Source organism: Cyprinodon tularosa, unplaced genomic scaffold (assembly GCF_016077235.1).
Source record: "Cyprinodon tularosa strain WSP-4 unplaced genomic scaffold, ASM1607723v1 ctg1067, whole genome shotgun sequence".
NCBI classification, from domain to species: Eukaryota; Metazoa; Chordata; class Actinopteri; order Cyprinodontiformes; family Cyprinodontidae; genus Cyprinodon; species Cyprinodon tularosa.
Genome location: NW_024037857.1, coordinates 119603 through 133182, shown reverse-complemented (window position 1 = coordinate 133182; position 13580 = coordinate 119603). Strand labels below are relative to the sequence as shown.

The following is a 13580-nucleotide window of genomic DNA, read 5'->3' as shown; positions in this document are numbered from 1 at the left end:
ACGACGCTGTCAAGGAACGCTATGGACAGCGGAAACATGCAAGAGGAGGAGAGTTTAGTGTCGGAGGTCGTGGATGAGTCTCCTCCGTCATCCATTTTTTATTTAGAGGAGGAAAGCGGGGACGAAGATGTTGTGGAAGAGGACGCCAGGGCGGCAGAAGCTTGGTTTGGTGTAGAAGGCTTCCAGCCGTACATGTTTGAGCCCTTGCCTCGCAACGCTGCCAGTTCTGTTAGCTCTACGCCTGCCGAAGACACAGACGTCCATCCCCGTGAACACTGGGACGCAACTCAATGGGAAAGGAAAGGATTCTGATTTCAACCGTTGCGTATATTAGCTGCGACACATGAATCAAGATGCTATGACCGAAAACATTTGATTGACAGATGACCGTTGATATATGATTGGCCGAATTTAGGTGTTCAGGCTGACGTAGAACTAACTGGCCTGCAGAAGATAACGAAAAAAAACACAGATTTTAAGACAGAATTTTTTTTTTTAATACACATTTTCTAACTTTTGGGACAATATGGTCTGATAACATTTACATATATGTTTAAGCCAGAATAATTTGACATTTAAATATGACTTCCTATGACTTTGATAATGTATTTCCTGAGAAAATAAATGCATTAAAATCCTTTCTGTCTTATCACTCTGTTCCCGATTTGCACAATATTGGGATGCTACGCTACTTCCAGGAGCTAACTTTTTGGGTTTTGGATTTTAAACATAAATCTAGTCTTTTTGAGTTTAATGTTTTCGTTTTAACCTCATGCTATATAGTGCGTAATCTAAAGAAAGAAACAACTAAAATGCAGATAAATGTGGCCTGACTGTTCTGAACATGTCCCATGATGACGTCAGAGAAGCAGTTTTTTTTTTTTTTTTTGAGTTTTTACGGCACTAGTGGCTCGTTTTTCTGACAGTAGCCTGACAGAAAAGGGGGAATGAGAGAGGGGGAGGGACATGCGGCAAAGGACCACAGGTCTCTTTCTCTCCGAAGAGAGAAAGAGAAAAATGAGAAAGCATTTTTTTTCATTTCTTTGAGATATATTTTCAATTCTGATAAGTAGAGAGAGAAAATAAATCGGTTTATTCTGATGCTCAATAAGCTACAGCTTAGTGAGTTAAGATTCTTCATTTCTGCAGCACTAAAACATTATTTGTAAAATGATAAATGAAAAAAGATAAAATGTCTTCTAAGATGATTAGAATATAAATAAAAAAAACAATACTATTAATTGTGAGCTAGTGAATAAAAAACCTTTAATAATGAAACCAGTGTTAAAGAAGTAAATCCACGTACTTGCAGACCTCTCCCACGTCTTTGTAGAGTGTACACTTTCCCCCATTTTTGCAGTTTAGAGGATCTGTGGGGTGTTCTGGGTTACATCTGGTTAGACAAGCTAAGGATCCATTCCCTAACGTTGTCGGAGTGAAATATTGGGCTAGATCATCGTCGTTAACTCTTTTCATACATTCAGCTGAAGAAACAAAGACACAAGATTTTAGCATTAGGCGGAAACACAAAGTCCACACAGACAGAAAGACTGCGGCTAGGAGTCATTAGAATCACAGATCAATATTATTTCAGCTCATAACTTTCACAGACATTTTATAATCATTCAAAATCCATTATGTGTCCAAAATAATCTTTCCTAAATATTTACTTTGCTGCAGAATGTGACTCGTTCCAAGTGATGGGAATTTAGGCTACATTCCTCTACGATCAGCTAAACACTCTTATTCTGTGATAACTCTGAGGGATTAATAGTTTGTTTGTAGAGTAATTTAACCCTTACCTGTCTCATTAAATTCAGTTTTGCTGGTAACGCTGCTGGAAACACTAAGCTCACAATCTGTCAGAGGAGAAAGAAAACCCATATTTGATCTCAACAGGAAAACATAAGGCAGTGAAGATTCATTTGATTTGTGATTTCTTTGAGAAAGACTCTCAGTATTACCTTCTTCACACGATACCATCTCTTCCAGGACATCTACTATGTCGTCAACGCCTTCATCATATTGTTGTGTATAGTCAACGTTGGGAATTTCCAAAACCACATCATGGTCCACTGTTACACTGAAAAAGACAGATTTCTGTTAACATTAGGACATTAATTTTTTTTATTTAAACCCTTTTATTCCATTGCTGTTATTTATCTAATATATGCAGATATAAAAACTTTTAAGATCGTTTGATCCTGGAAATTTCTCCTCTCCATATAAATATTTGATTCCCTGTGAAAAAGTGCCGATCATTCTTTAATAAGATCCTTGTCAAACGGACACGAAATGTTTGCTTTTTAAACTGGATATGTGTAACACACCCAGTTAATTATATGTTTTTTATACGCAGAACTATGACAAAGATCTGACCAAATCAGGAAATAAACAGAGATGGGAAGTAACGAAGTACAAATACTTCGTTACTGTACTCAAGTAGATTTTTCTGATATTTTTACTTTACTACTAATTTTATGGCGACTTTTTACTTCTACTCCTTACATTTTTACACAAATATCTGTACTTTCTACTCCTTACATTTTAAAAAATTGGCTCGTTACTTTAGTTTTGAATCATTTCAATGGAGTTACCGTTATTATTTTTCACGTCATCAATACCAAATTCAATCTAACTGGATGGGAATCTACGTTGCATTTGACGCACCACTACAAGATGAATCGACAGATTCGGCGGTATTCATTGGCGGCAAATCATTGCAGCTTGGTGGCGGTGGCGTTAGCATAGTAGCATGGACGACGAGATGATTGAAAATGAACACAACGGAGATCTAGTCCTATTGGCAGACATCCATTTAAAATGTAGGCAACAGCATGAAAAAAGTGGTTTCTACTTTTACTTTTATACTTTAAGTACATTTACAAGCCTGTACTTTGTTACTTTTACTTGAGTTTAATCAGTACTTCCACTTTTACCAGAGTATTTTTTAACACAAGTATCTGTACTTTTACTCAAGTACGGAAAGTGAGTACTTTTGCCATCTCTGGAAATAAAACAGCGTGATTGGCTGTAAGGAGAGCGGAGACAGAGGAAGAAAACCTGCTGCTGACCAGGTTAGCTCTGGGAGGATGTTACTATGGCAACAGAAATGGAAAAGTCAGAGTCTTCCTGTTTTCAGGTTAAAAAACGTAGAGTTTTCAGTAAACCTGCTTCATGAAACAGAACCCTGGAATCCATTCTGTTATTGATCCGGTTTGTTATTTCTTATTAATTAAAGTTTATTTTCATCTAGATTATCATTTTACAGCCGCTTGCAGAGGAAGCTTATTTTTGCAGTGTATTGTTTATTAGACTCTATAACAATAAGATCTGGAGTAATTTACCCGTCTGCCAGCGGTGCATCCTCTTTGACTGATCTTTTCTGAAAAAAGATACAAAAGATATTAGTCGGTCATATAATCCAATCTCTGGATTAACAGCTGGTTATAACGTATTTAAACGGCATTACCTCTTTCACTGTGTGATCTGGTTTTTTACCAGCATTCCCAGGACTGAGAAAATGAAATGAAAGAAAGTCATTATTAGTTTGCCATTTCACAAGTTATTCACACTTTATTATCTTACATCATATCACTTAAGTACCTCATTTAAAAATAATATATCTAAAATTTCAAGCATATAAAATGGTTGGCATCAATAGATTTTTTTTTTACCTTAGTTTCTTCACAAGGATCCCTTTGTAATGTTTTACTTTTCCGTAGTAGGTTTTGTTCATCTGGAAAGGAAACACAATAATGTGTTGACAAAGTTAAAAGAAAACATCCTGCTGTAAACATGTTCTCCTATTTGGAAAAAAAACATTTAGTTTGGCCACTTAAAAATGTGTAAACATTTCTAGATATATATAAAAATAATTCTAACTATTATAATTTTGTTTTGTTTTTTTACCTAGTTAAAAATTATTGAACTAATTCATAGCAGCCGTTGTGGAACCAAACACTCAGAGTTCCCGACTTTTGGCTAGATCAAATTAAAGTTGTGGATTTAAATCTGAATTTGTTAAACCTGCATCAATAACCAGACCCCTGCTCCCTATCAGCTGATTTGTTCTGTCTCCTATATATACTCCTCCTATGCTGTTTCTCATTGCTGGATTCTCTTAATTGCTTTGATCCTCCAGTGTGTTTCTCCCTTGCATCTCCTGATTTTAAGTTACTGTTTATTATTCCTGGATTTTTTCTTCTTTTGCCATCTACATCTCATTAAATCTCATCTCTGCATTTCGGCTCTCAACGAACTTCCACCAATCCTTACAGTGAGCGGTATCTAAGCTCCTACCTTTATAAATATTAATGGGGAATATAAAGTACAACACTGTTAGTAAAAATTAATGGTAATAATATTCAGATTTTTCCCAGTGAGTGAGTTAACTTCTTTTAAATGTTGTGAGTTTGTTCTACAGGAACAAAAATTGGGGGAAATAAATGTTTTGTTTTAATGTTCTATTACAGGTTGCAAAAGAAAGATGGAAGGTAACAGAAAACGAGACATTTTTCTGAAATTATGATTTAAGATCACATTAGTTAACGTCACATAATGTATTTTGTTCTCCAATTACCTTGTACAACGACACATTGCTAAATAATTCAAGGACATAAAACAGAAAAATTAAATTCTTTGAGGTCTGAATTTATTTTTTATGTGTTTGAATGACCAGATGGAAAAGTTTAGTAAATAGTTATTAACTCCCATCAGTCTCTGCAGACCAGAAAAACAACAGAGCATTCAAGAACAGCACAGTTCTGTCACTCATGGATGTGTTTCTACTTTACCTTTTCTTTAAAGTCCTCTACAAAGTCTTTGTATTGAGTTGAGTTTTCGTCCTTATACGCTGGAATAAATGGCTTAATGATCACCACCACAACAACCACCTTCTGCTCAAACTTATCTGCGAAAATAGAATAAATTAATTAAAAGGTAAAACATAAAAACAATTAATGATTTAAAATTCTTGTGTGAGAGGAATAAAATTAGTAAATCAACTATACCTGGCAAAATACTTTGAACCTTTTCACACCTTTCCCCTTCAAATCCAGGACGACAAACACAGATCATCCCATTCGGAGTACCACCATTTTCACAAGTCGGGACCTTCTCTGTAGTCGTAGATTTTGTTGTTGTAGGTGTGACTTCTGGAACCGTGGTGTTAGTCTGTTGTGATGTTGAACCAGTGGAACCAACAGATACAGTTGTCTCAGACCCTGAGGCAGTTGTTTGTTGAGATTGTGGTGTAGTATCAGTTTGCTGGGCTGTAGATGACTCAGGAGCTGTTGGTGTTTCAGCTCCAGTAGTTGTTACAACAGCCTCCGTTGTTGCAGTATCAGATGGACTGGTTTCAGGTCCTAAAGTTGACTGAGTACTGTCAGATGTTGCAGGATCAAGAGTTGTTGGCTCCTGTGATACTGTAGAACCACCAGATACAGTTGTCTCAGACCCTGAGGGAGTTGTTTGTTGACTCTGTGATGTAGTATCAGTTTGCTGGGCTGTAGATGACTCAGGAGCTGTTGGTGTTTCAGCTCCAGTAGTTGTTACAACAGCCTCTGTTGTTGCAGTATCAGATGGACTGGTTTCAGGTCCTAAAGTTGACTGAGTACTGTCAGATGTTGCAGGATCAAGAGTTGTTGGCTCCTGTGATACTGTAGAACCACCAGATACAGTTGTCTCAGACCCTGAGGGAGTTGTTTGTTGACTCTGTGGTGTAGTATCAGTTTGCTGGGCTGTAGATGACTCAGGAGCTGTTGGTGTTTCAGCTCCAGTAGTTGTTACAACAGCCTCCGTTGTTGCAGTATCAGATGGACTGGTTTCAGGTCCTAAAGTTGACTGAGTACTGTCAGATGTTGCAGGATCAAGAGTTGTTGGCTCCTGTGATACTGTAGAACCACCAGATACAGTTGTCTCAGACCCTGAGGGAGTTGTTTGTTGACTTTGTGGTGTAGTATCAGTTTGCTGGGCTGTAGATGACTCAGGTGTTGTTGGTGTTTCAGCTGCAGTACTTGTTACAGCAGGATCCATTGTTGTAGTATCAGATGGACTTGTTTCAGGTTCTGAAGTAGACCCAGTACTTTCAGATGTTGTGGGATCAAGAGTCGTTGGCTCCTGGGATGCGGTAGAAGCAACAATTGAAGTTGTTTCAGACTCTGTGGGTGTTGTTTGTTGAGATTGTACTGTAGTGTCAGTCGGCTGAGCTGTTGATGACTCAGGAGTTGTTGGTGTTTCAGCTGCAGCAGTTGTTACAGCAGGCTCCATTGTTGTAGTATCAGATGGACTTGTTTCAGGTCCTGAAGTAGACCCAGTACTTTCAGATGTTGTGGGATCAAGAGTCGTTGGCTCCTGGGATACTGTAGAACCACCAGATACAGTTGTCTCAGACTCTGAGGGAGTCGTTTGTTGAGTTTGTGGTGTAGTATCAGTTTGCTGGGCTGTAGATGACTCAGGGGTTGTTGGTGTTTCAGGTGCAGTAGTTGTTACAACAGGCTCCATTGTTGTAGTATCAGATGGACTTGTTTCAGGTCCTGAAGTAGACCCAGTACTTTCAGATGTTGTGGGATCAAGAGTCGTTGGCTCCTGGGACACTGTAGAACCACCAGATACAGTTGTCTCAGACTCTGAGGGAGTCGTTTGTTGAGTTTGTGGTGTAGTATCAGTTTGCTGGGCTGTAGATGACTCAGGGGTTGTTGGTGTTTCAGCTGCAGTAGTTGTTACAGAGGGCTCTGTTGTTACAGTATCAGATGGACTTGTTTCAGGTCCTACAGTTGACTGAGTACTGTCAGATGTTGCAGGATCAAGAGTTGTTGGCTCCTGTGATACTGTAGAACCACCAGATACAGTTGTCTCAGACCCTGAGGGAGTTGTTTGTTGACTTTGTGGTGTAGTATCAGTTTGCTGGGCTGTAGATGACTCAGGTGTTGTTGGTGTTTCAGCTGCAGTACTTGTTACAGCAGGATCCATTGTTGTAGTATCAGATGGACTTGTTTCAGGTTCTGAAGTAGACCCAGTACTTTCAGATGTTGTGGGATCAAGAGTCGTTGGCTCCTGGGATGCGGTAGAAGCAACAATTGAAGTTGTTTCAGACTCTGTGGGTGTTGTTTGTTGAGATTGTACTGTAGTGTCAGTCGGCTGAGCTGTTGATGACTCAGGAGTTGTTGGTGTTTCAGCTGCAGCAGTTGTTACAGCAGGCTCCATTGTTGTAGTATCAGATGGACTTGTTTCAGGTCCTGAAGTAGACCCAGTACTTTCAGATGTTGTGGGATCAAGAGTCGTTGGCTCCTGGGATACTGTAGAACCACCAGATACAGTTGTCTCAGACTCTGAGGGAGTCGTTTGTTGAGTTTGTGGTGTAGTATCAGTTTGCTGGGCTGTAGATGACTCAGGAGTTGTTGGTGTTTCAGGTGCAGTAGTTGTTACAACAGCCTCCATTGTTGTAGTATCAGATAGACTTGTTTCAGGTCCTGAAGTAGACCCAGTACTTTCAGATGTTGTGGGATCAAGAGTCGTTGGCTCCTGGGACACTGTAGAACCACCAGATACAGTTGTCTCAGACTCTGAGGGAGTCGTTTGTTGAGTTTGTGGTGTAGTATCAGTTTGCTGGGCTGTAGATGACTCAGGGGTTGTTGGTGTTTCAGCTGCAGTAGTTGTTACGGAGGGCTCTGTTGTTACAGTATCAGATGGACTTGTTTCAGGTCCTACAGTTGACTGAGTACTGTCAGATGTTGTGGGATCAAGAGTCGTTGGCTCCTGTGATACTGTAGAACCACCAGATACAGTTGTCTCAGACTCTGAGGGAGTTGTTTGTGGGGTAGTATCAGTTTGCTGGGCTGTAGATGACTCAGGAGTTGTTGTTGTTTCAGCTGCAGTGCTTGTTACAGCAGGATCCATTGTTGTAGTATCAGATGGACTTGTTTCAGGTTCTGAAGTAGACCCAGTACTTTCAGATGTTGTGGGATCAAGAGTCGTTGGCTCCTGGGATGAGGTAGAAGCAACAATTGAAGTTGTTTCAGACTCTGTGGGTGTTGTTTGTTGAGATTGTACTGTAGTGTCAGTCGACTGAGCTGTTGATGACTCAGGAGTTGTTGGTGTTTCAGCTGCAGTAGTTGTTACAGCAGGCTCCGTTGTTACAGTGCCAGATGGACTTGTTTCAGGTCCTGAAGTAGACCCAGTACTTTCAGATGTTGTGGGATCAAGAGTCGTTGGCTCCTGGGATGCGGTAGAAGCAACAGATGTAGTTGTTTCTGACTCTGTGGGCGTTGTTTGTTGAGATTGTACTGTAGTTTCAGCCGGCTGAGCTGTTGATGACTCAGGAGTTGTTGGTGTTTCAGCTGCATTAGTTGTTACAGCAGGCCCCGTTGTTGTACTATCAGATGGACTAGTTGAGGTTGGTTCAGTAACTTCAGATGTTGAGCTAGTAGTTTGCCCTGGTGATACAGTAGAAGTTACAAGTTCAGTTGTCTCAGAATTAGTGGGAGTTGTTTGCTCTGATGTTAAAGTAGCTTCTTGCGTTGTAGATGCCTCTGTAGTGGCATTTGCTAATGAAGTAGTTAAATCTACTTGCTGTGGATATATAACTGTGAAATGAAATAATAGTTGTCCTAATTTTTGTGTAATTTTGAGGTTCTTTTGTGGAGGAATGGGGCTTCATTTGCCAAATGAACTCGAAGTTGTTCATTTATAGGTTTGAAAACTTCAACTATGAACGTTATCTAGTTCATTTTCATCATTGTGTACTGAACTTTGAGCTTGTTCTTTTTAACAATGACCTGTCAACATTGTCCCTATCAGCCTCTAACGACCACCTTCCATTGGTTGAGTGATGGCTTTTCTTGTTCTCATAGTAAGAACAAACGAAAAGTTGGAGACTGGTGATGGGGATTTTCGTAGTGTAGGGGATTGGGAATTTTTAGCATTTGCTTGTTGAGATTATAGATATTTTTAAGAAGTAATGTCTATGTTCCTGACATTGAGCAAAAATCTAAACAGGATCTGTGCTAAGAGGACATTTGGAGTAAAGAAAGAAAAGGCGAGTTTCTCTTTGAATCTTTTTGAAACACTTGAGCATCAAGAATGTCTTTACTAAATGCTTGCTTCCATATGATGATCGTCTCCCCCTAGTGGTTGGGAGAGCTTCTGCTATCTTGAGCTAGTTTGCATGTTGTCTTAACTTTTAGTCACTTTTGCTACTTGCAGCCTTTTCTGTTGTTTTGTGTGTTAGCATTATTGGTGTTTTAGCAGTGCATTTGTACTTTGCTGATCTTCATAATCAAGCATCACAGCGTTTCTGTTTCAGCATTTTTCCTTTGCATGTGTGTTGTATGTTTGATAAAAATGTTTTTGTTAGCTAGCTACATTTTGCATTTGCAGTACTTTTTGTATTTGCTGCACATTTTCAATACCTTTGCACATTTGGACCATTTTATAATATGCAAGTATGCATATTTCTACAAAAGCAGAAGACATGGTTGGATTAGGTCACATAAGATAAATAAAATAATAAAAAATAATAATAAAAAAAAACTTGGTGTTGATTTTGACATCTGGTTTTGTAAATAGCGCCCTCTACATGCCCTCTCTGATCTAATTTAACGTTACTAGTGACTTTCTCTTCTACAGTTTATATTGAGTTTCCTCATTTTTGTTATTTTTCTTTTAATTTGACATTTTGATAAGTTAGTGTAAAAGGATCTTTATTAAATTTTGTGCTTTGTGAGGGCTCTGTTTCAATGTTATGATACCAGAACATTCTTATGGCAGATTAAGAAGTTTAATGAATGATCAATTAATTAATAAAAATCATTTTCTGTTGGATATTTTATTCTTTTTCTCTTTCATGATAAGATGGCAACCCGAGGGAGAGCTGCCATCGTATCGTGGTGGAGGGGGGTCACCCAGGGCAGACAGGCCCTAGGTGAGGGACCAGACAAAGAGCAGCCCAAAGACCCTTTAAGATAAGCAAGACAAATGGACATAATGTTCTGGACTGAGCCAGTCCCTCCGGGAGGACACCCAGGGGGAGACCGAGGACACGCTGGAGGGACTATGGCAGCGCCTTGAGATTCCCCCGGAGGAGCTGGACCAAGAGGCTGGAGAGAGGGACGTCTGGGCCTCCCTACTGAAGCTGCTGCCCCCGCGACCCGACCCCGGATAAGAGGAAGATGATGGATGGATGGATGGATGGATGGATGGATGGATGGATGGATGGATGGATGGATGGATGGATGGATGGATGGATGGATGGATGGATGGATGGATAAAGGATGTTTTTTATTTGTGAGTGGGAAAAGCTTAGACTGTGTTTCTCACTAAATGCCCTGTCATGTGTATGAATAAGATGTTCCCCATTGAAAGTGGTTCAACATTTATTTTTATCAGTGATTTTTAATGAAATAACAGATAGTGAAATAAACAATGCAGCTGAAAAAGGGGTTTAGGGTACGAAAGGATTGATTGATTAATTTATTGATTGATTAATTGATTGCTAACCAGCCAGTTGCTGACATCTTGCGGGCGCAAATAAAACTTCTATTTTCAATCATCAGAATTATACTGACACATAATTGTTTAGATTTTCACCCTATTAAAATATGAATTTGAAATATTTAAAATGTATTATTTATATCAGAGATTTCCAAACATTTCAAATTCTGACCCATAAATTATTGGTTTGATTACAAACCTTTTTTAAATAGAACATATTCACCTTTAGCATAATAAAAATATAATCAATAAACAACGTATTTGGTTTTCCTACTTCAAGGTGATTTTTTTGACATCTTCAAAATGCTTCATTATCCCCGTTTTATCGGCTTCTTCACTGCCCAATTTCTAAATAAAATGTTCTTTTATTCACTGGTTTTTAACATTTAGCTTAAACAATTTTTTATCATTGCCTTATTTTATATTTTATTATTTTTAGCTGTGCTCAGCACTTTGTTTTAGCTGTTTTAAAGCTCTCCACTGATGATGACGATGACCTTAGTTTGGTTTAAATTTCTATAAAGACCCTGTCCTTGACTCCGGCTTTGGGAATCAATGTTAAATAATGATTTAGTTATTTTAACCAGTTAAAAATACGACCTAAGATGGGTAAATAAAACCTAAGTTTGTATCATATGTTTTACAACAGACCCACGATAAGATTCTACACATGTCTTTATAGACTGTTACATCATCGTGATAATTAAATATTAAAATTTTATAAATATAGAAAGAAAAAGTTGATATAAATGTATTTACAAATGAATTAATTGACTAAAACATCATAAAATATAACATTAATTTCCTTTCTAAGCATCTTAATGGGAAACAGATGTGAATCTTACCGCTGACCAAACACAAGCCAATGATCAAAAAAGGGAAAATCATCAGACGTAGAGAAAAGGCCATCATCTGAATGTTCACTATCAAAGCCGAACGAGAGGGAAAAAAAGAATATCTTATAAATAAAGTCCTTCTGGCTGCAACACGAACGCGCAGCACATCCCAGATCGTTTGCTGAACAAAGTGGCGTTCTTCAGAAGATAACCCTCTATAATAAGGAACCCACCCATAATCCAGGTGTTATGTAAAGCAACATGTTCTACTATAGAGATAAGAGCAATAATATAAATGACACTGAGCGAGTCACCAGTTTATTGCATCTAGTTTCCGATGTCATTACCTCCCATCGTTCGCCATTTCACAATAATTGCAGTAATTCATTCACTTCAGTCACGGCTCAAAGTCACAGCCAAGGTCGACCGCTTGCATCATCACTTTGCACACCGCACTTCACTAAGCGTCAGAAAGTTTAAACCCAAACTAAACTAAACCTTTCATATCTGAAAAATAGAGAACAAATTGGAGAAATTCACCTTCTGCATTTAAGCCGCCCCCTTGGGGAGCAGTGGGCTCCCCAAGGGGGCGGCAGTGGGCGGCCATTGTGCGGCGCCCCGGGAACAACTAATGTATTAGAAAAAGTACTTAAAGGATTAATACTTCAATGATGATAAAAAATATTCTGACTATAAGAGATGAACATTAAAAACACAGATTTAATATTTTGTTTTTTTCTATTTCTTTTTAATAAAATAATTGCTTTCTGCCTTGATTTTAGAAGGTAAGCGAGAAAATATTTCAGATTTTAAATTATATCAAGTGCGCAACACCTAAAGATCTTAAATTCAGCAGAAAATACTTTATTCTTATTGCTTAAATTGAGGCCAAATACATTCAGTCTAAGAAATGTTTATTATTTGTGGTTTTTGCAGTTTCTTTTTTTTTAATGTCAATTATCTTTGTTTTCTTCAGAAAAAGCTCAGTAAGAGATTAATGAATCAGTGCTAATAAACAGACATTTGTTATTATTTATACAGTAAAGTTGCAGATTTATTCAGATCACCAGTAGATTAAGGTTTGTTTTGTTCTTTTTTTTCTTAAAAATAAACGTGTATCTTAGCTTGTCATGCAGGTGTTCGCTGCACCGCGCCCTACGACTGTTGGACATTACGGTTCAAAAGCTGTAAATTCTTATCAGATATGTTATGTCAAAACTGGGTCTCTTTCTGTCTTTTAGTGAGCACCTTTTATCAGCCGAGGTGGGATCTGTTGCCATGTGACGACAGCAAAGGGTCATTTTCTGGCGAAGCAGTGAAACAAACACCACAAATCTGGGTCATTTATTTCTTTCTGTTGTTTTGTTCTGTCCAATCCAATTTATCTCGTCTGGAAAACATTTTTCTGCTTTAAATGAGACAAATGTTCTAAATAGGATCTAATTTTCTTGTTTTGAGAAACAACTTCTGCTAAAGGGGTGAACAAAAAGTTGCTTAATAAGAATCCTTTAAGTGTATTGAATGCATTTCTTAAACACTGGAAAAAAATCGAAATCTAGATAAGTCATCTTTTCTTTAAATGAGTGCATTTGTTCTTTGATTGAGGAGGTAAAAGAGACATTCTGCCAATGGAACAAGACAATTTACACTTAGAATAAGAAAACAAAACTGCATTGTCTTATTTCAAGTGCATATTATCTAATTATCTTATTTTAAGAGTAAAAATACTCCTTCCATTGGCAAACTATCTCATTTACCTACTTAAATTCAGGAGAAATACACTTAAGATATTTTTACTTATTTCTAGATCGTTTTTTCAGTGAATGGAGAGGATGTTTAAGTGAAATTATTTGGTGCAAAATTCACTTGCTGAGAAACATTTTCTTTAAAAAAAAAAAGGATTTTAACTTCTTGACGACTGTTTTTTTTCCAGTGTATTTAAAACAGATTAGAAAACATTAAATGGTCAAACCAAAGTGTGAAACAATCGGAGAATAGTTCAAAGGAAAACAATCAGAGGGAGAACAATGTTTTATTATTTTATTGTTTGAAATAAAATATTTTATTGTTTGAAACAGCATTGCCTGAAACGTGACTGAGTGTCCTGCAGAACGTGCGGTAGCAGCCATATAAATGGCCCTTCCCAGCCCAATGGAAGCCCAATTCCCTGCAACTCCCGGCTAAATCTTCTCCAACTTCCAGTCACTGCAGTGACATGCATATTGTTTTACTCTCCCTCCAGCCTTTGACTGA

The 13580-nt window shown here is 38.1% G+C and overlaps 1 protein-coding gene across 1 annotated transcript; it reads right to left on the bottom strand.

The window, feature by feature from the left end:
* Positions 1-125: 125 nt before the first annotated feature.
* On the bottom strand, positions 126-11551 carry muc3a (mucin 3A, cell surface associated; the record flags this gene model as incomplete). The annotated part of the gene is made up of 10 exons (XM_038288197.1): positions 11337-11551; positions 5013-8435; positions 4797-4912; positions 3678-3739; positions 3473-3515; positions 3348-3385; positions 1965-2083; positions 1803-1859; positions 1315-1484; positions 126-176 (listed from the first exon to the last, which is right to left on the bottom strand). Coding segments are annotated over exons 1-10 (4146 nt in total), but the record flags the coding sequence as incomplete, so codon positions are not given.
* Between the last annotated feature and the right edge of the window lie 2029 nt (positions 11552-13580).